The sequence below is a fragment of the Leuresthes tenuis genome, unplaced genomic scaffold (genome assembly GCF_036924035.1).
Source record: "Leuresthes tenuis unplaced genomic scaffold, fLeuTen1.0.hap1 SCAF_11, whole genome shotgun sequence".
Lineage (NCBI taxonomy): Eukaryota > Metazoa > Chordata > Actinopteri > Atheriniformes > Atherinopsidae > Leuresthes > Leuresthes tenuis.
The window spans coordinates 20,707,440-20,729,855 of record NW_027325365.1 but is presented as its reverse complement, the minus strand read 5'-3'; the positions used below and the strand labels follow the sequence as shown (position 1 = coordinate 20,729,855).

General features: G+C 42.0%; 2 protein-coding genes across 8 annotated transcripts; both read left to right on the top strand.

The window, feature by feature from the left end:
• Window positions 1-1,883: 1,883 nt before the first annotated feature.
• stc2a (stanniocalcin 2a) lies at window positions 1,884-8,213 on the top strand. Its single transcript, XM_072396034.1, has 5 exons — window positions 1,884-2,200; window positions 4,123-4,265; window positions 4,858-5,069; window positions 5,306-5,665; window positions 7,538-8,213. The coding sequence occupies exons 1-5, from the start codon at window positions 2,065-2,067 to the stop codon at window positions 7,626-7,628; spliced, it is 942 nt and encodes a 313-aa protein (XP_072252135.1). The 5' UTR covers window positions 1,884-2,064; the 3' UTR covers window positions 7,629-8,213.
• Window positions 8,214-11,539: 3,326 nt separating this feature from the next.
• On the top strand, window positions 11,540-21,696 carry LOC140318282 (cytoplasmic polyadenylation element-binding protein 4-like). Of its 7 annotated transcripts, none has more exons than XM_072396031.1 (12): window positions 11,540-11,675; window positions 12,580-13,688; window positions 13,777-13,875; window positions 14,582-14,672; window positions 16,043-16,093; window positions 16,834-16,857; window positions 17,230-17,406; window positions 17,624-17,713; window positions 17,815-17,933; window positions 18,075-18,189; window positions 18,268-18,449; window positions 18,626-21,696. In XM_072396031.1, exons 2-12 carry the CDS (start codon window positions 12,636-12,638, stop codon window positions 18,851-18,853), a joined length of 2,229 nt encoding a protein of 742 aa, XP_072252132.1. In that variant the 5' UTR covers window positions 11,540-11,675; window positions 12,580-12,635; the 3' UTR covers window positions 18,854-21,696. The 7 variants fall into 7 exon arrangements, with proteins under 7 accessions (XP_072252132.1, XP_072252130.1, XP_072252131.1 ...); XM_072396029.1 differs by having other exon boundaries at window positions 16,810-16,857; XM_072396030.1 differs by having other exon boundaries at window positions 14,579-14,672.
• Window positions 21,697-22,416: the final 720 nt, after the last annotated feature.

The window sequence follows — 22,416 nt, the reverse complement described above, 5'->3', positions numbered from 1 at the left end:
TAATACCTCCCATTTCTCAGCCGTGGCGACCTCTCCAAAGCTCATTCCGCTGACTAAAAAACCTCAATTAAAATGATAAATACTGCAGTCTCAAGATAATAATTATCTATATTTAGAGCTCTAAGTGATCATCATTTTGGTTAGGCTAGAACAGGAGTCCAATTCCCGCTGTAGGCTAATTTCATTGATGGTCTAAATATAGCCTTGGTTTTAAAAGTTTTTCCAGCAAACAGAGCCAACGTTTCCCATGAAAAGGATTTTGTGAAAGCAAATGAAATGTTATGATAAACAGATTTCAAAGTCACAGATCTATGAAATTCAGCAGGCCACAACATCAGATGCCTGTTTGTCTGCCTCATCCTCTATTGGTCTTTCACATACACACACAACCGCCAATTGTTTCCCCATGTTCGTTTATGGGGCGCCTGGGCAGTGGCGTAATGCATTTGTTTGGGGTCTGGGTCACACACAGACACTAAACCACCTCCCTGCTCCTCGTTGTTCTGCTGCCGAGTGATGGATGCTGAGGTTTGCTTCACACCTGACAGTTTTGACAGTAAACCACCAGCCGTGGTTTTGAGAGTTTGCTTGTCATGTCAGCTTGGGTTTCCTTGATTTGCACACACAATCCAAAGACATTCAGGTGAGGTCAGGAGAAAAAATCTACATTGTCTAAAGTTATGACTATGGATGCATTTGTCCATCTATGATGGCCCTGTGATTAGCCATGAGTTTAGACATTTGGATGCTGGGATCATTATGGTGAGATTTCGGCAGTGCTGTGTTGTAATTAAGAAATGGATGAAACAATTTGTATCAGTGGGCCCCCTAGAGGCTTGAGTACTAATTGCAGTTCCCCATCCTCCACCCTTATGATCACTCCCTGCCACTGGCTCTTGCAACGTGCCAGTTTGCATCCCACCACACTTGCTGCTATAGAGGCCTTTACCTGAAAAGCAGCAATGTCATTAGGTAAATGGAAAGGTTGAGAAGGCTGAGACTTCATGTTTCTACTGCAGGATGATGGGACACACAGTTATTCCACATGGCTTCCTAAAGTGTTGCTCTTGAAAAAAAGATTCCTCTAACTTCTCCAAATGTGTATCCCTGCCAATGTTTGCCCTCTATTCTTAGAATTTGCCCTGTTGTAGTGGTTAGCAGACTTCATTGTCTCAGACTAAACCAGCCATTGTGTAACAGACCTCTTCAAATTGACTTCCCCATAAAAATTTAAAGACATTCCATTTATAGACGCTTTCAGCTGTAAGCAAACAGTTATTGTAGTGTCTTAGAGTAATTTTATCAAAAGATTATTACTTGAGCTTTTTGTTTAAGATTACCAGCAGGCTGAGGACTATAAGACTACACGTGCAGTTAGTTTTCTGCCATCGCTTCAGCCATAACTGCAGTATATTAAACGATTTAGCAGGCTGTAGAGCCACTATAGAGCACTTGGATATCATATGAATAAGTTTTTGTTAGCTCCCACCTAAAAAACCACCTTGTATTATGGCAAAACCAGACTTTGTCATGTTTTTCATACCAGCAAGAACTGCTAATTTTCTTGCAATGAAGCTCATGCAAATGGTTTGACTTTAAAGGTGGAATATTAGAGGTCTGCAGGTTGAGATTTGATATCATATCATTAACTTTTGCAGATTTTGGTTCGTAAATTCCTGCAGAGTTGTCACATTAAACTTACTCATGAATATTTCTTTATGAGGCCAGTTTTATGGCAAAAAGGGGACTTTCACTGGACACTCCCCTAAAACCTTGGACGCGGATTTCTACGTCTCTGATTGGCTGTGAAGCCCCAGCCGACAACACCTGCTTAACTCCTTCATCCAAATTGACAACCGGGGCTCTGAGAAATATAGGCAGCATCCCTTCCAGCTCTTGCATTCAGTCCCACAGCTGCCCCGTTAAGACACCGAGCCCGCAGCTGCGCTGATCACTGATCCAAGGTGAACCCTCTCACACACATACACATACACACGCACAAGCACTCACTCACTCACACGGCCGGATCTGTGCTGGAATTAGAGGCGCTCAGACCGAGACGCAATGTTGGTCAAGCTGGCCGTTGCGCTGTTGGTTTTGTCAGTGCTGGAGCAAGTAGTGGGATCGGATATTGATATTCACGACAGTCCTCCGGAGAAGCCTGCGAGCCAGAAAGGTCGCCTCTCCCTCCAGAATACAGGTAAGACATGGGTGCCCGGGGGAATGAGAATGCAGGGTTGCTCTAAGATGTAGCCTATGTGGGGTTTGCTCGGACACGTGTTTCGGTGGCTGCAAATTAAAGCGTGCAAGAGGCACGTTTGGGCAATTTGTGAAACCTTGTGTTGACTTAAATCCTTACGTTTTCAGTCGTGTGGCGTTTCCCGATTCCTGCGGAAGATGATATTTTGCAGATGTCAGACGGAAATTCAATATGTTAGTAAACTATTAATAGAATGGCACAAGGTAATAGGTAACGCATACGGCAATACATCTGGGTGAGCGTGAGCGCTGGTGAACGTGTGCGCGCGCCTTATAGGTAACTGTTTTAGCTGTTGTGTGCAATAAAGAAAAAAATAAAGAAAATCTGACTGCTGAAATCAATGTTGGGTGATGTGTTCCAGCAGGTTAGTAGAGCATTACTTGTGTGGTGGGTTACTCGGCGCTAAAGACAAGCTGGATGTGATTATTTTAACCTGTCTTTTGGAAGAAACAGCGCTGATGATCATAGAAGACAAGTGAAAGCAGACCGTGATAACGCAAAGCACTAACATCACATCGGAGCGCAGCCTTCTCCTGGAAACCTGTATTTAGTTTCGGTTGTAATGCCTTCCTAGACAGCACTAGACTGCTTGCGAGGGATCATGCAAACCTGCCTCGGTATATCAAGGCGTATAGTTGTTATCTTTCCTCCACTTAGAAAAATCGGGACAAACTCCAGTGCAGGTTTCGCAGCAGAGACCCTGGTAACACCACTGTGTAATTCAATGCACGCTGCGGCTGAGCTCGTACGATCCGAGCACATTCCCGTGATGCCAAAACAAGCACTGCTGACAGCGGCTCACTTTTCCAGCGCACTAAAGTTCAACTCCGTGCATACAAACCCCGTCGCAGTTATTCCCCTTCCCCCTCAGCTGCTGCCCCCCAAACAGAGGCTCTTTGTTGACAAGCTTGATTTCTAATAAGTCACATCTAATCCTTTATTTGCTCCGGTCAAGACGGAGGCTCCTTTGCGCAACCTGTGCGCAGTCCCGACTAAATACTTTCGCACGCCCATCAGTTATCACGCCCGTAAATTAGGTTTACTTTGCTCATTAGTGGGGTTTTTCATAGACAATTTTTAACTGGACACGACCTGTTGACCCACAACCTTACTTGACGTATTAACGTATAACGAAAACACTCCTGATGATCTTAGGGTGAGCAGCCGTTTCTGGCAGGGTCAGATGGAGCCTAAGAGACTTTACTTTGTTGCTGTAATTTTTGGGTCTTGATTAAATATGTATTCCTTGTATTAAATTACTATATTTAGAGGACAGTGGTTCTTGAAGGCCAGCCAGTGGTACTGATATGTATTCACATTTTTCTTAAGTTTTCTCTCTCAGTTGCTGCTAGTGCTCCTTTAATAAAGCTCATGTGGCTTCTTTTCATTTTGCAAACTGTGTCAGTCTGCAAAGGAAATAATGAGGGACTTGTTGATGCACATTCGGTGAACAGGCATTAACTGGAATGACTGCATTTGTGGTTGTAAAAGGCTGTATCTGCAATGCACCATTCCATCTGAATGCTATGCAGTGCAGATGGATTGTGGCGCAGAATGACACAGTAATATCTGTCACCAAGTGTTCCTCTGCAGGAGCCCCTCAGCCGGAGTAATTAGACTTCTCCCCTTCCTCCACCCCCTCTGCATCCTTTTTCCTCTCTCAGACTTTAAGTTATGAAGACACGAAAGATCGCCTGCAAGCATGCAAATAGTTACACGCCACCCAGGCTTTGTGATTTGTGCTGAAGTGAAGTTGTGCCTTCAAGTCGTACAGTCGTCATTGCCTGCACACTTTAAAAAAATGTTGCCTCTGCTGTGAGCAGATGATAAGGTCCCTCCCCTAACCTGTTCTCTATTTCCAGCTGAGATTCAGCACTGCCTGGTGAGTGCTGGGGATGTCGGCTGTGGTGTGTTTGAGTGCTTTGAGAATAACTCCTGCGAGATACGAGGGCTACAGGAAATCTGCATGACGTTCCTGCACAACGCTGGCAAATTTGACTCTCAGGTACTAAGCTGTTCTCTCTGTTTGCTGAAATGGTGTAACCAGAGGCAACATTCCTTTTCCTTTTCTTTGCTCCACTGCTCCACACTCATCATCTACATACCACAAAACATGTCTGTCCTTTAATTTTTCGTTAATAGACTCCCCTAATGATCTCTTTTCCTTTCTTGGGAAGTGAATTTACCTCTATGTGGACTGATGTGTCTACCGTTAGGACCAGAGGTCATGAGCCAGCTGGCTTGAAGCCCAGTCAGCTCTCTTTTCATACACAGCAGAGGTCGAAATCTTGCCAAGCCAGGCTTGACTGGAGTGTTAATATTCCTATAGGGTGACATACTTGGAATTTACGTTTTTGACCGACCAATACAGAGGAACTCCACTATTTTACCATTCATTCAGGATTCCATCTCCAACATACACCCCAAAACTGCTGAAACAGGTGTATGGTATCTCCAAAGAACTAAAACCCATCATAAGGAAGTAATTTACATGTTAGAAAATGTCAACACCCTATGGAAACAAAGTATTTTTCTTGTTTTTTTTCCCCATGTCTTAGTCCAAGGGACTTTTAGTGACTGTCTCTGTGTGTACACAGGGGAAGTCCTTCATCAAAGATGCTCTGAAATGCATGGCACATGGTCTACGGCACAAGTTCAGCTGTATCAGCAGAAAGTGTGTGTCTATTAAGGAGATGGTGTTCCAGCTCCAGAGAGAGTGCTACATCAGACACAACCTGTGCTCTGCTGCTAAGGAGAATGTGGCCGTCATGGTGGAGATGATCCATTTCCAAGATCTTTTTCCTAAAGGGTAAGTGACTGCTCTGGGCCACTATTGGAAAATGTATTTATTCCTGCTGTCTTCTTCTATCCCTCCTTCATCTTTCCTTGATTTGCCTACTTGTTCAGTTCAGTTCTCTAGTTCAGTTCAGTTATTTTAATGGCACCATCCCTTTTATTCTTGCTCATTTGCCAAGCCTTCATGTATTCTACTACCGAACCTTAAATCACTGGATTCATGTTAGTAAATGACCTCTCTCTGCCCAGTCCATACGTGGAGCTGGTGAATATTCTCTTAAGCTGTGGCGAGGAAGTGAAGGAGGCGCTGACGCGGAGTGTCCGGCTGCAGTGCGAGCAGAACTGGGGTGCTCTGTGCGACAGTCTAAGCCTCTGCTCCTCAATTGCCCCGTCCCCTGCCAGCTCTGCTGCTGAAAACCAACGCCACCCCTTGCCGTCCCACCTTGAGCCGGAGCACCCTCGTGCTTCACGGCAAGGTGACAAGGACAAGGCTGGTAAGGCGGGCTTCAATGCTCACCCACGTCATCGCACTCAGGGACCCCGCCGCCACAGTCCTGAAGCCGGAGTGGTGGCTGAGCAAGAAGACCCCAAGGCCACCGACATCCGGAGGTGAAAGCTCAAGAGACCTTTTGACCCCCTCTTACATTTAAAAGCCACACTTGCAGACTTATGCACATTTCCACACAGTCACACACACTCACATGCACACACACACACACACACACATCTCCACATATACACAAATTCCCAGAGAGACTGAGCAGAAGGAAACAAGCCCCGACCTTTCCTATTCTTCCTCCGCCTCTCCAGTCATTCCAGCAGTCCCACATGGTAAACTTGCAGGGTAATTAACGGTGTAGCTTGTACTGTTATGCCAGACTATAGGCCACATTCTTTTTTTTTTTTGGTTTTTAAATTGAATAACAACTGTTATTATCATGATTATCTCAACTGTTAGGTCTATTTTGGCTCTAATATAGCATTTCTCAAATCATACTGACTGTAAGATTTGATTATATTTGTATTATTTATTTTATTCTTTATGCAACGTTGAAATATCAAAATGTACATAGAAATATACTTATCTATATTTATATGAACATGTATAAATATAGTTACAATATGCAATACTGATATGCTATAGATAAAATAGTATATGGCGTGCTGTCTGTTGCTCTCTTCACAGTATTGCACCCATCACACATTGGTCTGTAGATATGTAACATACACCATTTGCTGTTTCAAAGTGGGAATGTGTATTTTAACGATAGATACTTGATGATTAAATACAAATTGTACAGATTTTGTCCAGCTCTGGCACATATGAATTCTAGTGCATGGTGGCTCAAAAGCCAGCAAACTTGTGCATTCTTAAAGTGAAAATCCACTCTAAAGAGATTGTAAATGTCATACGATGAATATGAGCAGTTTTTTTTTGCCCACTTATACGTAGAGAAATTTCTCTTGCAAAACTAGAAATAAGACAGCCTCGACTGATCTTTGATGTCACCTAGCAATGCTGTTTGGGCGGCAGTGAATGGGAACTAGCAGAGCAGATTCCGCACAAAACTGCGCCTTGGAGACATCACAGGTCATTGTCGGGTGTATAGCTTCAGGAGACATTGCTCTTGTTCACAAACAGTAACTGAACTGTCAAATGTAATACATTCTCTCTGAGTTGGTTTTCCACTTGATTGTCAGCTATCAGTGAGGTGCAGCCAAGATGTTCAATTTCAAATGTAAGAATTACAAACATCAAGGTGCCTAAACTTGTTTATTTCCTCGGCGACCGCTTCTCTGTGATTCATCTGAATGGATGATACTTTGTCATGAGGAGATTTTTTTATGATGGTGTTGAGCCACAAAAGTCTTAGATTTTGCACTTTTGATTGTTGCTAGTATGTGCCGGACTGCTGCAGCTCCAGAAAGAAAACCACATTACCACAGTAGTCTTGGTCTAATCAGAGGCTATATTTCATCTGAGCAACCTGGTTTTCCTGATCAATGACAGCACTAAGTTCTGCATACCCCTGTGGCTCCTTAGGACCAGATTGAATCCTTTGTGCAGTTGAGCCATGCTGCCCTTGTCTGGTGTGCCAGCGGGCAGGAAAGAGGCTTGACAGAAACCTTCCAGATCTCTGGCTGTCTCTAAATTAGCCCTTGTTCCCTTTCTGGTCTCTCACCCAGGTCAGACACGAAGGCCTGTTATTCTACCCGTTTGAGCCACAGGCAACACAGCAAGGACCCAGGAACTGGGTTAAGTCCACACACAGGGACTCTCGTGCTGTTATTCTAAATGTTATATTTACCAAGGCCACCAGAGAATTCCTCTGGGCCTCAGCCAAGAGTCAGCAACACAGGGAGGCAGAGATGAGTGCAGCAAGTAGGAAAGGGACACGCTTAAAGTGTCTCTTTTTTTTTTTTAATATATTAAACCTTGTCATAACTTCTCCTTGCACTCTTTTCTCTTCCTCCTTTTAGGTCACAGACACAAGTTTTTGACCATTTCAGGCCAGTCACATGCTTAGGCTGCAGAAGCGCAGTGTGTGAGCACATTTACACTTCATGGTGAGGAGTGTTTGGTGGAAAAAGCAAATAAAACTCACTCAGATTTTTGTGGCTCAGGGAGAGGTTTTTCTCTTTTTTTTTTTTTTTTTCTGATATACTTACAGTAAGGTAAAGTATTTTTTCTCCCCGACATTTAAAGACGAAAATAAGTGATGCTTTCAGACCTTCTTACCCCCTTTTTTGAAAAATGTTGTTGTGGAAGTTGGGATTGCGGTTATATCCCAGCACAAGACATAAGCTAATCCTATTGAGAATGTACTGTATGTGTGTAAAGTGACAATCTGTTCAGCTCTCTGTCATTAAGTGTGATGTGGCATTTTGTAATAATGTAGTGGATCGAATGGCTTTTCTTTATGTGTTCAGAGGAAGATAAAACTAACCGTGTTTCCCTTACTTCTTAGTGCTCCATTACTACACTTGCTTTACTCTGTTAAGCACAAGAACTCTGTTTCACTGCTTCAAAACACAGGACATTGTTTAGAAGTTTGTTACTCACTTGTAAGACACTGGGCATACAACCCTGTCGATATCTTTGAACTCCTTAAGTTGGATGTATCTTCTTCTCATTAAAGTATTTTGTGTCATGAAAAACATTTTGTGTCGCCCAAGATACTTTGCAAACAGTCCCTTAAAGAGGCAAAACTGTCATTCAGCACCGAGCAGGGTAGCAGAGAAGGCCCTGATGTCTCAGGTGAACACACAGGTTAAAGGACACCGTACTCTCATTTGACTTGCTGCCTCTTTCCTGACAGTGAAATACAGGCTGTGTTTAAAGTTTCAAGGACTGGAAATATCCTCCCTATTAAGAGTCCGAAACAGTTACGTCAGCAGCTCTGGATCGTGTGCAATGCGGGTGGTGGGTTTTGGGTGTCAGTTTTTATGAGTTGTCCCAACAGTGTACATTGCCTCACCAAACATTTTGACAGTGCCCTATTTTGAAGGGTAGCCTTCCAACTGGTGTTTGGGGGCTTACAGTAATTTTTTAATTAAACGTAGAGTTGCCCTTGTGGGCCATATAGGGGGGTTCGTCACACAAATCCTGCCCTCTTGTTTTTAATTGATTCTTTTTTATTCTAAATTTTGCTTACAGTCATATCGGGAAGAAGCAATAGTGTGTACCATGTCATAACATACCATACAGCTTCTGTAACATCAGCACCTCTGCAGAGCGGCCCTGCCTGACGTGGCAGATCACAGTTCTTCAAGTGAACTCTTACTGTGCTGTGCAGCTGAATGACCACTGGATGGAGACATGTTTCAGCTAACTGACACAAGCAGATGATGGAAGCAGGTGCAGGTGTTGGAGTTTTAACAGGAGTGTTTTGAGCCACAAGCTATTCAAGAGCCAAAACTAATAACAGTTATGTATTTTATGATCCGGATTTTGATTTAAAATGTGATTTCATTACGAATTGACCTCCCAATCTCTTGCTTTTTCCTGGGTTTACAAGACACATACAAATCTGATATGGAACAACAGATGTGGCATTGCAGCAATCTTACACATGACAGTCAGTTTACTCATACCAAGGGGTGTTACGGGCTCAGAGAAAACAACTGTAAAATAAAAAGGAAAAAGAAAAAAACCCTGATTGCATCTGAATGGATGCCTGTGTTATTGTGTGCAAAGAAGTATGTATTTAGGAGCCTCAGAGGGTTTATTGAAAGCTGCAGTCAGGTTATATCATCTTAGAATCACAATTGTCTGTAAAAAAAATAAAAGTAAATATAACTCTTAATTGTTGATTTTCTGTCATTTACCAAACACTTTTTCCTTGTTAATTTAACGTGACTCAGTCAGACTGTGACATATTCCTATCAGATCAGAAGTATTGTGGACTTCAGTGTCTTAGCCAAGGATACTTTAACATATGAACTGTGGGCATGTTGATATCCTGAGACCAAGCTGTCTATTTACTTCACTATTCTTCTTTAAAAATGTTTTGTGATTCTGTGTCATTATATAAGAAAAAAGCTATCCAAGTTTAGTTATCTGCGCATTGTAAGTTAAGGAGGCCAAAAAGCGAGGCCACAGTGTAATGCAAGAAAATATGCAATGTCACTCTGCTTGTGACGACAATACCGGAGTATTAGATGGATGACTCCTGGCCAAACAATGGGCAGTTTGCTGGACCAGAATTCTCCCAGCTTGCATGGTTGGTATGGCAACACGGCTCTATCAATAAGGAGGTTACCATCTGAGAGGAGGCCAAATAGCAAAGATAGGCTGTGTGTCTGAGCAGAGAAACCTGAGATAGCTGGCCCCAGGCACTCTGTGAATGTTTGCCCATGTTCTCCAGGGTGAACTAATGAATTAATGACTGGGTGCCTATGTTACACAGATGAATCATTTAAGAACCATTTGGAGTAAATGTATGCATCCCACTTTTGTCTCCTACCTAAAGTACGTCGAAAGGTACTTCAATGCGCCGTGTGTTGAATAATCAAATCAACTCCCATAGCCACATAAAATGACTGGAACCTCTGCAGTGCAGCCTTCTTTCACTGGGGAATACATAATGTGTTGCTCTCAGAGAAGAAAAATGCTGACATTACACCTTCAAACACATAAATACACCAGAGCTTTCCTGATCACTTGGTTGAAGCTGGTCAAGAATATCTAAACCTGCAACACCTGTACCAACTGTCTGTTACTTTTAAGGAAAAACCAAAAGCTCACTGTTATGTTGTTAAACCACCATAACAGGTTCTCCAGAGGGTGGGGTGAAGGGATGTGTGTCATTGCTGCTAAAAGATACAAATGAAGGGTGGGTCTGCCTGGGGGGGGGGGGGGGTTGACTTAACATGCAGTCCGTAAGTAATGCTCTGAAGGGTGGAAAGTAAGTGAAACTGAATGGGCTTTCAGCCACTTTCAGTTGTCTTGAATACTTTCTATAACCAGTAAATACAGTATGTTTTTATTGTATCTATTATTTTATTTTAAGAACAAATAATCACAGAGTAGTATGTGGTAGAGTCTTTAGCGCACAGCCATGAAGGCATTATTTTTTGGATCGCTTTGAACCTAATTTCATTGTTATGTGTATTTTGGGTAGCAAGAGTTCTTCTTCTGCCCAGTGTAATCTGTGGCAGCTGGTGACTGACATTAGGGATGACAATAAATCATCTTCAGAGGCGAGAGATTAACACAGATGTGATGTTTTCACACAGGCAGAAAATAGATGAGGGGCATAACAATGCCCTGTAAATATGTCATCTACGTTCTTCTAACATAGATGAAAGCATGATGTTGGTATGATCAGAGCACAAAATCAATGTGCTCCAAAGCTTGATTATACTCTCAAAATAGCAGCAGCTTAATTTAATGAGATTGCTATGCAGTACTCTGCTGTGAATCCAGGATGTAGCAAAATCCAGGTAGCACTTACCCACTATCTATCTATCTATCTATCTATCTATCTATCTATCTATCTATCTATCTATCTATCTATCTATCTATCTATCTATCTATCTATCTATCTATCTATCTATCTATCTATCTATCTATCTATCTATCTATCTATCTATCTATCTATCTATCTATCTATCTATCTATCTATCTATCTATCTATCTATCTATCTATCTATCGTTGTAGATGAAGCACAGGGTAAGGAGGAAGGGTGGAAGAGAAAACATTTGCTTAGCCAAATGAACCCATCTGTATTCAGAATAAATGATTACACGACACAGACCATGTATTTTTCCTAAAACGACTCCTCCTAGTGATTTTATATCATCCTTATTTGGAAGGAGATACATCTGCCATTCATTGAAAAGGAGTGCTATGGGCGTGCTTTCACAGCAATTATCCAATCAGATAGAAGATTCTCATTATAGTGGGCGGAGTCCCTCAGGGAAATCCTTTCACACAGTGGCTGGTGCAGGGTGGTGAAGGCGGGGCTTATAGACGGAAGTGTCTCCCAACTGGCCCAGCTGTCATCTAGAGGAGAGAGGAGACCATTTACACCGGCTGCTTAGGAAATGCTGAAAAAGGGAAAACGCTAAAATATGGCAACATCTAAACGATAAGGTCATGACGCCGAACTGAAGGTAGCTATGCCCGACATAACATCGAATATATATGCTTGTTAGTATGGTAGAGCGATAGCCCGAGACTGCGCTGCGTATTTTCGAGATGTAAAAATGATGACAAGGATTGGTACGCTGTGTGACATTGAACATACAGGACACGAAACTGACGAGGTCGTTTAAAGAGTCGTACACCATTTCCAACTTGTCATGGAAAATATATGCAACTGATATTGGTGTCGTGTACGTGAGCGACATTTCGAGGGACACCAAGTTTGCTTATTGCCTCCTAGCTGGTTTGCAAATATATGCTAAACGTCTGCGGTTATCGGCTATTATGCTAGCTTAGCGGCTTGTTGAAGGGAACTACCCAAGATTCAGAACAGACAGGAGACGTCATCAACATTTTCCTGTATTTAAATGGTCGCGTATGAAGAGGTCATTACTGGAAAAGCGAGATTAGTCGGTAAGTGTAACACACAACAACGCGCGAGGGCTCCCGTTCGCACTGTAACGCTCAGGCGTGCTTATAAATGGACTGTCTGGCTCTGCGTGATTAATAGGGCGCTTGGAAGGTGGCGGAGCAGCTGTTAGCTTGCTGCTAGCTGCATAACGACCTTTGGAGACGTCAGCCTCACCAGCTCAGGCTGTTAGCTGCCTGCTCTACATAGGCTGGGTGTTTTCCGTGGTTGCTTGCCTGCTGTAGTGTTATATTTCATCTTGGCCTCCCATGGCCAAGCCAGTCAATGATTTAATCTCCCTGATTGCATCACAAGACCAGGCAGGGTGCAGCCCAAGCACATTAACTGCGTTTGGCAAGGCTTCTGTTTGTGTGTCCTTTTTAGTGATCAGATGGACATGACATGTTACAGCTTTGAACTTTTTCTCTACCTTTTGTCCGTCTTTTATTCTATGCACATTTTAGGAAAAAGAAGACGGTGAATGTCAAAAAGTGATCTGAAAATTTTCTGGGCGTCCTAAATGGGGGACTACGGCTTTGGAGTTCTGGTGAAGAACGGCAGTGGTAACAAATCTGCTTTCCCTGTAAGGATTCCCCCTCACCTTCAACCCCATCATCCCGCGAATCCCCCCAGCCCCCCTTCCTTCATAAACAACACCTGCTCTACCAATGGGGGCAGTGCTTGGCTGTTCCCTTCCGTAGCACAGCACAGTAACATGCAAGATGAGATTCTGGAGTCAGACAAGTCCAAGGCCTTGGACCTCCAGGACATGCAGGAAAAGTCTCAGGTCCAGGCACAGCCTCAGGCCCTGTCTCCAGGCCAGCAGGAGTCTGGAGGAGGCCTAGCAGAACTTGAAGCTCTTCCTGAAGATGGCTCATTGGAGAAAGGTTCTTTGGAGAGCAACAGTGGGAAGGAGAAGCTGAGGATGGAGTCCCCAGTGCTAAGCGGCTTTGACTACCAGGACAGCCTGGGCATGGGTACGAGCTGCGCACAGTCTACCTCCTCCTCATCCTCGCTGACTAGCTTCAATAACTGGTCCCCTGCTGTTCCCTCCACCCAGTCTCCAGTGGTTGGCGAAGATGTTGGAGGCTTCTTTGGACCTGCTGGCTCCAGTGCCAACGGTCCCCCTTTACTGTTCCAAAACTTCTCTCACCATGCTGGCCCTGGCTTTGGAGTAGGTGGTAGTTTCTCCCCACAGATTGGACCAGTCTCCCAACACCACCCTCCCACACCTCATCCCCAGCACTACCACCCTCACAGTCAAGGGGTTCCACAGCAGCACCGACGCTCGCCAGCTAGCCCTCATCAACCCCAGCCTTCTTTCACTCCGCATCCTCACCGCACTGGACCATTTGCCCAGATGCCCCACCTTGCTCCGGCTCAGAGCAAACCCCCTTCACCTTGGGGAAGCTACCAGAGCACCTCCACTCCCACATCCACTTCTTGGAGCCCAGGTGGTTATGGTGGCTGGGGAGGCACACAGGGTGTCCGAGAGTATCGGCGGGGTGTCGGTGGTGGTATGACGGGGCTCAACTCCATCTCTCCGCTGAAGAAGTCTTTCCCCAACAACCAGGTAGATGATTTCTATGACTAAACTCATCTTTGCACTGCTCTGAAAGTGTTAGGAGACTTGTATAAAATGTATTAATCTATCTCAACAGGTTTCCTCGCAGAAGTTCCCCAGAAATACCTCTGGCATCAATCACAAGGGCTGGGTGGAGGACAGTATGTGTCGCAGTGACAATGTTTATCCTTTTCAGGTGGGCATACAGGATTGCATAAATGTTGAGCTATTTAAGTAAGTCTGTCTAAAGGGCCTAAGTTAACTTGTGAAAACTTCAACAAAGGTCCCTTGTGATTTAGAATTTGTGTTGTGTAATCTCCTGGGGCAAATTATGTTTTTGCTCTTTAACATGCTCGTCTGTGTCAAATGTAACAAATAAGCCTTATAGCAAAACAGGATACGGGATAATTCAGCCGACTAAATGGATGAATTGAAACTTATTGTGGGTGCGTGTTTATGTCTCGGGTCTTATCTAGATCATTTGGTTAAATGAGAGCAGTCTTATCATCGGGTCTAATCACATGTCCTTCCTCTTGTCCTGATTTGAGAAGTCTTGTGCTCCTCTGCATATTTGCATGCCCTTATCCCTTTTAATTTACTAAGTTTTGCAACATTACTTGTTATGTATTATTTGTTTGCTCAAACTGAATGATTTCTGGTAATCAACTTCTTAATTGGCATATTTACCTTTCTGATGCCAATGGATAGTGAGCACAGATGTTAATTTCTTTTTTTATTAATCTATAGGTTTCTTTTTCTATGTTTTTCTAATGTGTAACCCTTTGTGTTTGTTTGTTTCCTTTTAAAAGCAGGTTTGCACCATAAGACAATATGTGACAGATCTTGAAGGCTGTGCTGCTTTAACTTGTAAGCCTAATAGTTGTTTTCCCCTCTTTTAGCAGGAAAGAACGCGGCCTTTTGATGGCTTCAGTATGCAGTCTATAGAGAACTCTCTGATTGACATTATGAGGGCTGAACAGGATTCCTTAAAAGGTTGGTTCCCAAAAGGATAGGATTGTTTTTTTTCCCCCTGACAGCTGGCTATAGACAAATGGTGGAGTTGTTGCATCTAATGGTCAAAACTTTAATTTGACTCTTATTTCAGAACACTTCCAGTGTGAATCCATATACTGCTTATAGCAGTTTACATTTATGGATTTGTTCCTTTTTAATACAGTTACACACTGTAGGTTGTTGCCTTTTTTTTGTACTCCTTTGCATCAACAAAAAAGACATTTTGATTTACTGCAGTGATGTTCTTGTGTAAGAACAGCTTGGTGTCATATGACAGTAAGATGGCGAAGTCTTGCAGTGCAGTGAAACGGTCTAAGAGATTGCATTATATGTTGTTTCCCCAACACTTAATGGCAAATGCCAAGAGTTTAAGGAAAGATCGTAGAGTTAACTGATGAGGTCTTAAGAAAAATCTGCTTGGATGCGGATAGAATCTATCTACATTTACTCTAGGGTGGAATGAAAACTGCGTGAAGATACTTAAGCCTGTGAATTAAAACTTTTATGTTGGAAAAACATTAATTTATTTCCAGGGGTGGTCATTCGGGGGGAAAAAAAGATGCCAAAAAGCTGCTCACCCTTCAGCCCATTGACATTTAATGCTATGAATCTATGTGAGTTTAACTGTATGAAGTAATTTTCATACAATTTATGCAAAGTTGGTACAGTGTGAACAGTCTGGTGTGGATTGTGTTTTTGAATCTTGCTGCAACAAAGAGTTTCTCTCAGTTAGCAGCTGCTTTAAGCTAAAAGACTGTTCTACCAGTGTCTGGGTGAGGCAAAACCGAGGTGTAGGATTGTGGTCTGATTGTTTCCATTCAACAGAGCACTAAAACTACCCAGCTGATTTACATGAAACTGGGCTGATAGTTGGAGAAATGTCAGAGTCGAAGCCCCCTCAAATTTATTTCCTTCTTCTTTTTCACTAGTGTTTTTCTTTTTATTAAACTGAACCAGAGGTTGGTATCAGTCCTTGACCAAACTACTTCTACGAAGTATCGACAAGCAGCAAATTCTTGTATTTTACGTCAGAATAGATGCATTGTTTCGAAAAGTTATACCATGATGCGTTCGTTTCAACGTTTGAAACTTCAGTTTCATTTCTCATGTGTCGAAAGTATCGTTTTGAATCTTAAAAGGATTTGTCCTTACGGTACAATGGGATCGGATGCTTTGACGTAACATACATGGGTCACTTTGACTGGTTACGTTTCAGGCTTACTGACAGCACATTTCTTTCATAGCTCTGTCATGAATGCCTGTATTACACTTTTCTGCATGTTTGTATATGAAAAAGAGGGTTTATTATGATTGGCACTTTCATGGCCTCCACTGTTCTCATCATTTAGGACGCTACAGCTTCTCTCACCAGGGTGGAGATGGGCCTCTACCTATGAATGGTATGTTAAACAATATGCAGTCCTGTAGCTGAGGTCAGGGCTTGAATTTAATGTCTCCCAAATACAAATAAAAAAATTCTGAGCATTTGTTAAAACTGCTGTTTCAGTATATATGATTGTCTTTTTTTTTTTCTTTTTTCTTCTCCATAAAACTGGAAACTGAAATGTCTGGATGTCCCATGACCAGTTAAATCTTAAAAGTAGTACAGTCTGAGCCTGCAAGTTTTTTCCCTAACCTCTGGGAAAACTTGTCATCTATCCATTATTTCTTTTCTTTTTTGCTATCTTGCCAACAATGAAACCTACCATGATACTAACTGCACCAAACATAGAAACCACTTGGATGTTAAAGGGAGAAGTCATATTACTCAGCGAGTTGTCAGGCTGGTCGCTGTGGTAAGAGACCAAAATGGCTGCTTCCTAGAAGAACGATGCTGCCATCAGGCGGGGTTATTGATGCAAATAAACTTACACCACAGATGCAGTCGAAGGCAAATGGTCTACACTTTTTTTTTCTTTTTTTTATATAGGGATTTTACACATGCGTTTGTTTTTGTTTTTTTTATGTCACGTTTTGTATGGTGGAACTTCGTCGCCCATGTTCCCTCAGAGGTTGCAGCTGTTTGAGCTGGTGAACCAGACAATAAATTTCAAGCCCTGCTAACGTTTTCACATGTGATTTATTTATTTTCTCATTTTCAAAAATCCATTTCAAGAGTGTTCTGTGTTTTTACATGCAGCGAGAAGTTATGGCAGAAGACGAGGTAAATCTTGTTAATGTGTCTTCATGACCTCTGATATGATCACTTTGTTTTGCCTCTCTGTCTGTCTGCTTGATTTTTTTTTTTTCCCCAGTGCCAATGATGTTTGAATTAAACTAAAATCCTCTTTGTGCTGAGCAACTCTCTACAGGTTTTCCACCAAAAACTAGTTTCAGTTATACTCTTCCCTAGTCATCAAAAATGGCTATTATGGCTGCGTCTTGTACTTCTTGACATAATTTTATTAATTGTCATTCAGTCAAATTCCCTGTTTCTCGTTTCCCTGCTTCTTGCTATAATGGTACACATTCTATTTTTATTCAACTTCGGTCGTGGTGAGACAATTTGTGTGATCCAAATAACTTTCCCTGTCAGGCCACTCGTCTCTGTTCCCCATGGAGGATGAGCGCTCTTTTGGAGAAGACGAGTCAGGTGACCAGGGGCTGGCTGGCCTTGGTTCAGCCCACTGTTTCCCTCACCTTAATGGTGAACGCGTGGAGCGTTACTCTCGCAAGGTGTTCGTCGGTGGGCTGCCCCCAGACATAGACGAAGGTGAAGAAAACAAAGTTAAAGCTAGCTCCAGTTTGTTCAGACAAAGAACTTTATTTTTGCATTCATTTGCAAGCATTGATATCAAAGAGTGCTACAGTTTCATGTTGTGTCCCATTACAAATTGATAACTTTTTTTTTTTCTTTACCCCAATTGAGCTAATATGTTTTATAGTGATCTGTAACACTGGCACTGATTTTACTGAGTTCTGCCTTTCAGATGAAATCACTGCCAGTTTCCGTCGATTTGGCCATTTATTCGTAGATTGGCCCCATAAGGCAGAGAGCAAGTCTTATTTTCCACCAAAAGGTGAGTCTAATCAGCCTGCCGTTATTTCTGTGCCAGCATGTTGCTCTGATTTTCTTTTCTTTTGTTACCCACTGATCGATCTGGCTGTGCAACATTTCTAGGGTACGCATTCCTGCTGTTTCAAGATGAGAGCTCTGTCCAGGCTCTGATTGATGCCTGCATTCAGGAGGATGGCAAGCTGTACCTGTGTGTCTCCAGCCCCACCATTAAAGATAAGCCTGTGAGTTGGTCAGGTTGTTGCCACTGGTTGCCTGCATGCTTGTGATCTCTGAACTAGTAAAACAGTTCAGCGAATGTGTCGATGCATATTACAATAATACATTTTTATCAGCAGATCAAAGAGATATTTTTACATATGTAGGTCCAGATCAGGCCCTGGAACCTGAATGACAGTGACTTTGTAATGGACGGCTCTCAGCCACTGGACCCCAGGAAGACTATCTTTGTGGGAGGTGTTCCTCGTCCGCTACGTGCAGGTACGCAATAAAGAGGATCCCTAAACCTCCTTAGATTTCAAACCATTGAGCAGACGTTAACGCTTATCACTCTTTCAGTTGAGCTTGCAATGATCATGGACCGGCTGTATGGGGGTGTGTGTTACGCCGGGATCGACACAGACCCTGAACTCAAGTATCCAAAAGGCGCAGGGAGAGTGGCCTTCTCCAATCAGCAGAGCTACATTGCAGCCATTAGTGCCCGATTTGTTCAGCTGCAACACGGGGAGATAGATAAACGGGTGAGTTGATCTGATGCCAGCAGCTCCACGTTCGGCCTAAAAATAACAAGTGGATGATCATCAATTCTTCTTCTTTTTTTTTTTTTAAACCTTTTTAAGCATGCTGCATGTCTTTCACGGCCCCCATTTTGACCGTCTTTGTTTTTTTCATCCTCCTTAACCCTCTGTCCTCTCAGGTGGAAGTGAAGCCATATGTCCTGGATGACCAGCTGTGCGATGAGTGCCAGGGCACCCGCTGTGGGGGGAAGTTTGCTCCTTTTTTCTGCGCCAACGTGACCTGTCTGCAGTACTACTGTGAGTACTGCTGGGCAGCCATCCACTCTCGGGCCGGGCGAGAGTTTCACAAGCCGCTGGTGAAGGAGGGAGGGGACCGACCACGACACATCTCCTTCCGCTGGAACTGAGTCGAGAGAGAGCCGGTGCAGGATCGGGGGAGGGACCGGTTAGAAATTAGGGAGGGGGGGGGGTATGGGCTGTGATATGAAAATAAATGCACTTTTCTTTTTAGTTTAAAAAACAACAAAAAAAAAGATAATAATTTATTTTTTAGTTTTATTTTTTTAAATTGGGCCTTCTAAAAGAAGTTAATGCTAAGAAGAGTGAAATCCCATTTATGTTTTGACTTTAAGTGTGCATGAGCATATGGATGCATTAGATTTGGACTTGGATGTTTTTCTTTCTTTTTTTAATTTTTTTTTTTTTACTTGACTGTACTTTTTTTTTCGTATTAGCTGGCAAAGCTGCTTACATTTGTTGTCGAGAGTAACATAAAATTTAAGTAAGGTTCATCATACCTAAATCAGTATACTAACTATGGAAGCTGAGTTGAAGAAGGGTGAATTTTTCTTACTTGTGCAGGATCATAGAACAACTAATACCATTTACCAAAGGTTAAGTGCAAATGGTAGGAACTTTGTTTCGGATGGATGGATTGAGTTTTTCCAAGCAGCTCGATGTATAGCATCTGGCCACGTCACAAAACAAAATCCCCCCCACCCCCTCAGTTTGGCACACACGTTTCGATTGTCAGCATGAGTTTTTAGGTCTCGGTATAAAAGTCAACACTTTTTAAGGAGAGGGGGCAAACCAAAGATTGGCCTAAACACATGATCAGAAACATTGATCTGAGGGTTTCAGGATAACGTTGTCCTCTTGTCATACAACAGAGGAAAAGGCTGGAGTTTTGGTTTGTGGGTTTCATCTGATAAAGGCAAAGCCCTCAGGGCTCAGGTATTGGCAGTAGTATTTATTCACTTTATATCGTCAGGGATATTAGCACTGGAAGCTAACATGCTAATGTAGTACTAACTAATGGGAACGCACAGTCCAGTCTCCCTGAGCTGTCCTCATGTTGTACCACTGCACGCTCTACTGTGAATGGCGCTTCTATCACAAGTGTTGTGGTTGGATATGGTAGTAGCTAGAATTTGCTGTCACAGAGATAAAGATATTATTTTATACATGGCCTGCTGATTTTTGTACAGTGTTTTATAGCTGATTATTTTGTCATGAACATATATACATTTATTATGCACTACTTTTTCTAAATATTTTTTTCAATAGTCATTTTAGGCACATTTTTCACAAATGGGAGAACTCCTTTTGCAATACCTCATTTTTTTCACTTGGTGAAAAATAATTTTGTACCTTTGTTACTAAGAGATCTGCATTTATGGTAAACCTTAATTTAAAAGAAAAACAGAATATTAATATAATTTTCAATTAGCTTTTATATATTTAAGTGCTAGTAAATCTGAAAATTGTCTGGTGCATTGGTGTGATTCTGTAGATTAAAAGGAAAAAAAAAAAAGGAAAAAAAAAAAAGAGGCTTTCACTAGCCTTCATATACAGGTTCTCCTATCTCCTAATAAACATAATTACAGGATCCTAAGGCATGGCAAAACCTTTCTAAACCGATTTTGATAGTCTTGAGAATATAATCTGATATTTTGCTCCTAGGTGTAGTCCATAAGATTATGATTAAGGTAAATGTTTTGGCTTTGGTCAATGTGTAATCTTCCCCTTCTGCCACCGGAGTGGATATCAGCTGTTTGAATATTTAGATCCTCTTTCTGGGACTGCCTGTAAGTTCTACTTATTCTTGGCATGCATAAGAGATAACATGGCTAGTGATGATGCAGGACCTAATGTAATGCACTAGATCTCCTTTTTCCTTTTTAACTTTCTTGTCTTTTTTTTTTCTTTTCTTTTTGAGATCGCCTCTCTTGTAGCCTCTCTTTACATGATGGAGTCTGCCTTCCTTACACAGACATGTTTATGCAATATACACCGTGACAACACTTTTGGATGTGTTTTGTAATGTAGAGGACACTCAGTAGGACATAGGTGAGGAGATTTGATCACTTGACCCCCTCTCCCCCTCCCTCCCTCCTCCTTTGTGATGTGGCATGCTTTGGGACATAACCTGAATGTGATTTCAATGTTGCAAGTTATCTTTGAGCCATTATGTGCAATACTTATTCTTTCCAGAAACAGTCCTCCGCAGTGTAAGTCATTTAATCCATATAGATCATGCAGTCTTTTACACCCGTTTTTTGTTTCCCCATTGTTCAGGCAGGTGTCGGCAAAAGAAGAAGAGAAAAAAAAGCAAAAAAAAAAGTAATTTATACCTGAATTTATTTTTAAACATTGGTTTCGTGCTTATTTACTTATTTTGCTACAACCATGCTACTGTGATTGAAAACATTGTAAATACTAGGTCGATAATGTATTTAGCGTTTTTTGCTATATTTTCAATTGAAATGTACAACCATCATTTTGATCAGAATTTTTGTTTATTTTTATTTTTTGGGGTGATGTGTTAAAAACTCGTTGACGTGTCTAGTTTTTCTAATTGCTGTAACGTGCTTCACATTTTCACAAGAAAAGAATATTGATTATGTCTGTTTAGTATTACTTGATCGCAAAAGTTCAGTAGTTTTTCATTGAATGCTGGGAAGGTTATATTTATTAACTTTTTTTTTTTTTCTTTTTAACCTGATATCATTTTTGATTTTTACTAAAGTCATTTCACATTTATAAGTAAGTTCCAATTTTTATATTTTCCTCCTGATTAATTTACGCTACAGTACAGGCGTCAGTTTTTATAGTTGGTTTGTAGTATTGAAGTAAAACAAAGATCTAACGTCATATATTCATTTGCTGCCAACGGTTTGTAACTATATGCATACATTTGAAGTATTTGTAATGTGAGATGTTGAACGAATAAAACGGCTGTGAGGAAGAATACGTGTCTGATGTTGGCCTGTGGTAATGAGTCTGCTAACTTTTGCTTTAATATGCTAGAAATAAGAGTAATATATTCCCTTTGTAAAAGTATTCAGATCCCTTTATGACTCTTAAAACTGAGTTCTGGTGCAGTCATTTCTATCGGTGGTTCTTGTGACGCTTTTGCAGTTAAACTTGCACAGTCCACCGGTGCCTAATTGAATTCATTGGGAATAATGGAGAAAGACACACCTGGCTTTTGTAAGATCTGTCTTGATGGTACATGTCGGAGTGAAAATAGAGGCTTAAGGGAGATTATTGTAAATCTTCCAAGTACTCAGCAGCCTCCATCACTCTGAATTGCAAGATATTTAGAGCCACAAAAAGGGACTTGAATCTTAAAAGGTAACTAACAAGCCAATAATTACTAGGACTAAGGCACACAGAGTTCCTTTGTGAGGATTGGAAAAACTTATAATCAAATGGCCACCATTGCTGCACTTCACCAACCAGGCCTTTTAAAGTGGAGGTCTCTCACTAAAGCCCATACTAATGTGCTCAGGACAGTGCATTCGGTTTGTGAAAAGGCACCTGAATGACTTTTAGGTCACAGGAATCAAAATCCTCTTATGTGGTCAACCGAAGATTCAACTAATGGACAGCAATTTCCTAAAGTGTGTGGCGGAAACCGGCACTGAGCATCACCCAATACTGTGCTGACAGCCAAGTGTGGTGATGG

Coding starts and splice junctions, on each gene's coding strand:
- stc2a (XM_072396034.1), top strand. CDS start 2,065: ATGTTGGTCAAGCTGGCCGTTGCGCTGTTGGTTTTGTCAGTGCTGGAG. Junction 2,201..4,122: donor CCTCTCCCTCCAGAATACAG/GTAAGACATGGG, acceptor CTCTATTTCCAG/CTGAGATTCAGCACTGCCTG. Junction 5,070..5,305: donor CAAGATCTTTTTCCTAAAGG/GTAAGTGACTGC, acceptor CTCTCTGCCCAG/TCCATACGTGGAGCTGGTGA.
- LOC140318282 (XM_072396027.1), top strand. CDS start 12,636: ATGGGGGACTACGGCTTTGGAGTTCTGGTGAAGAACGGCAGTGGTAAC. Junction 13,689..13,776: donor AGTCTTTCCCCAACAACCAG/GTAGATGATTTC, acceptor CTATCTCAACAG/GTTTCCTCGCAGAAGTTCCC. Junction 14,673..16,042: donor TGAACAGGATTCCTTAAAAG/GTTGGTTCCCAA, acceptor CTCATCATTTAG/GACGCTACAGCTTCTCTCAC.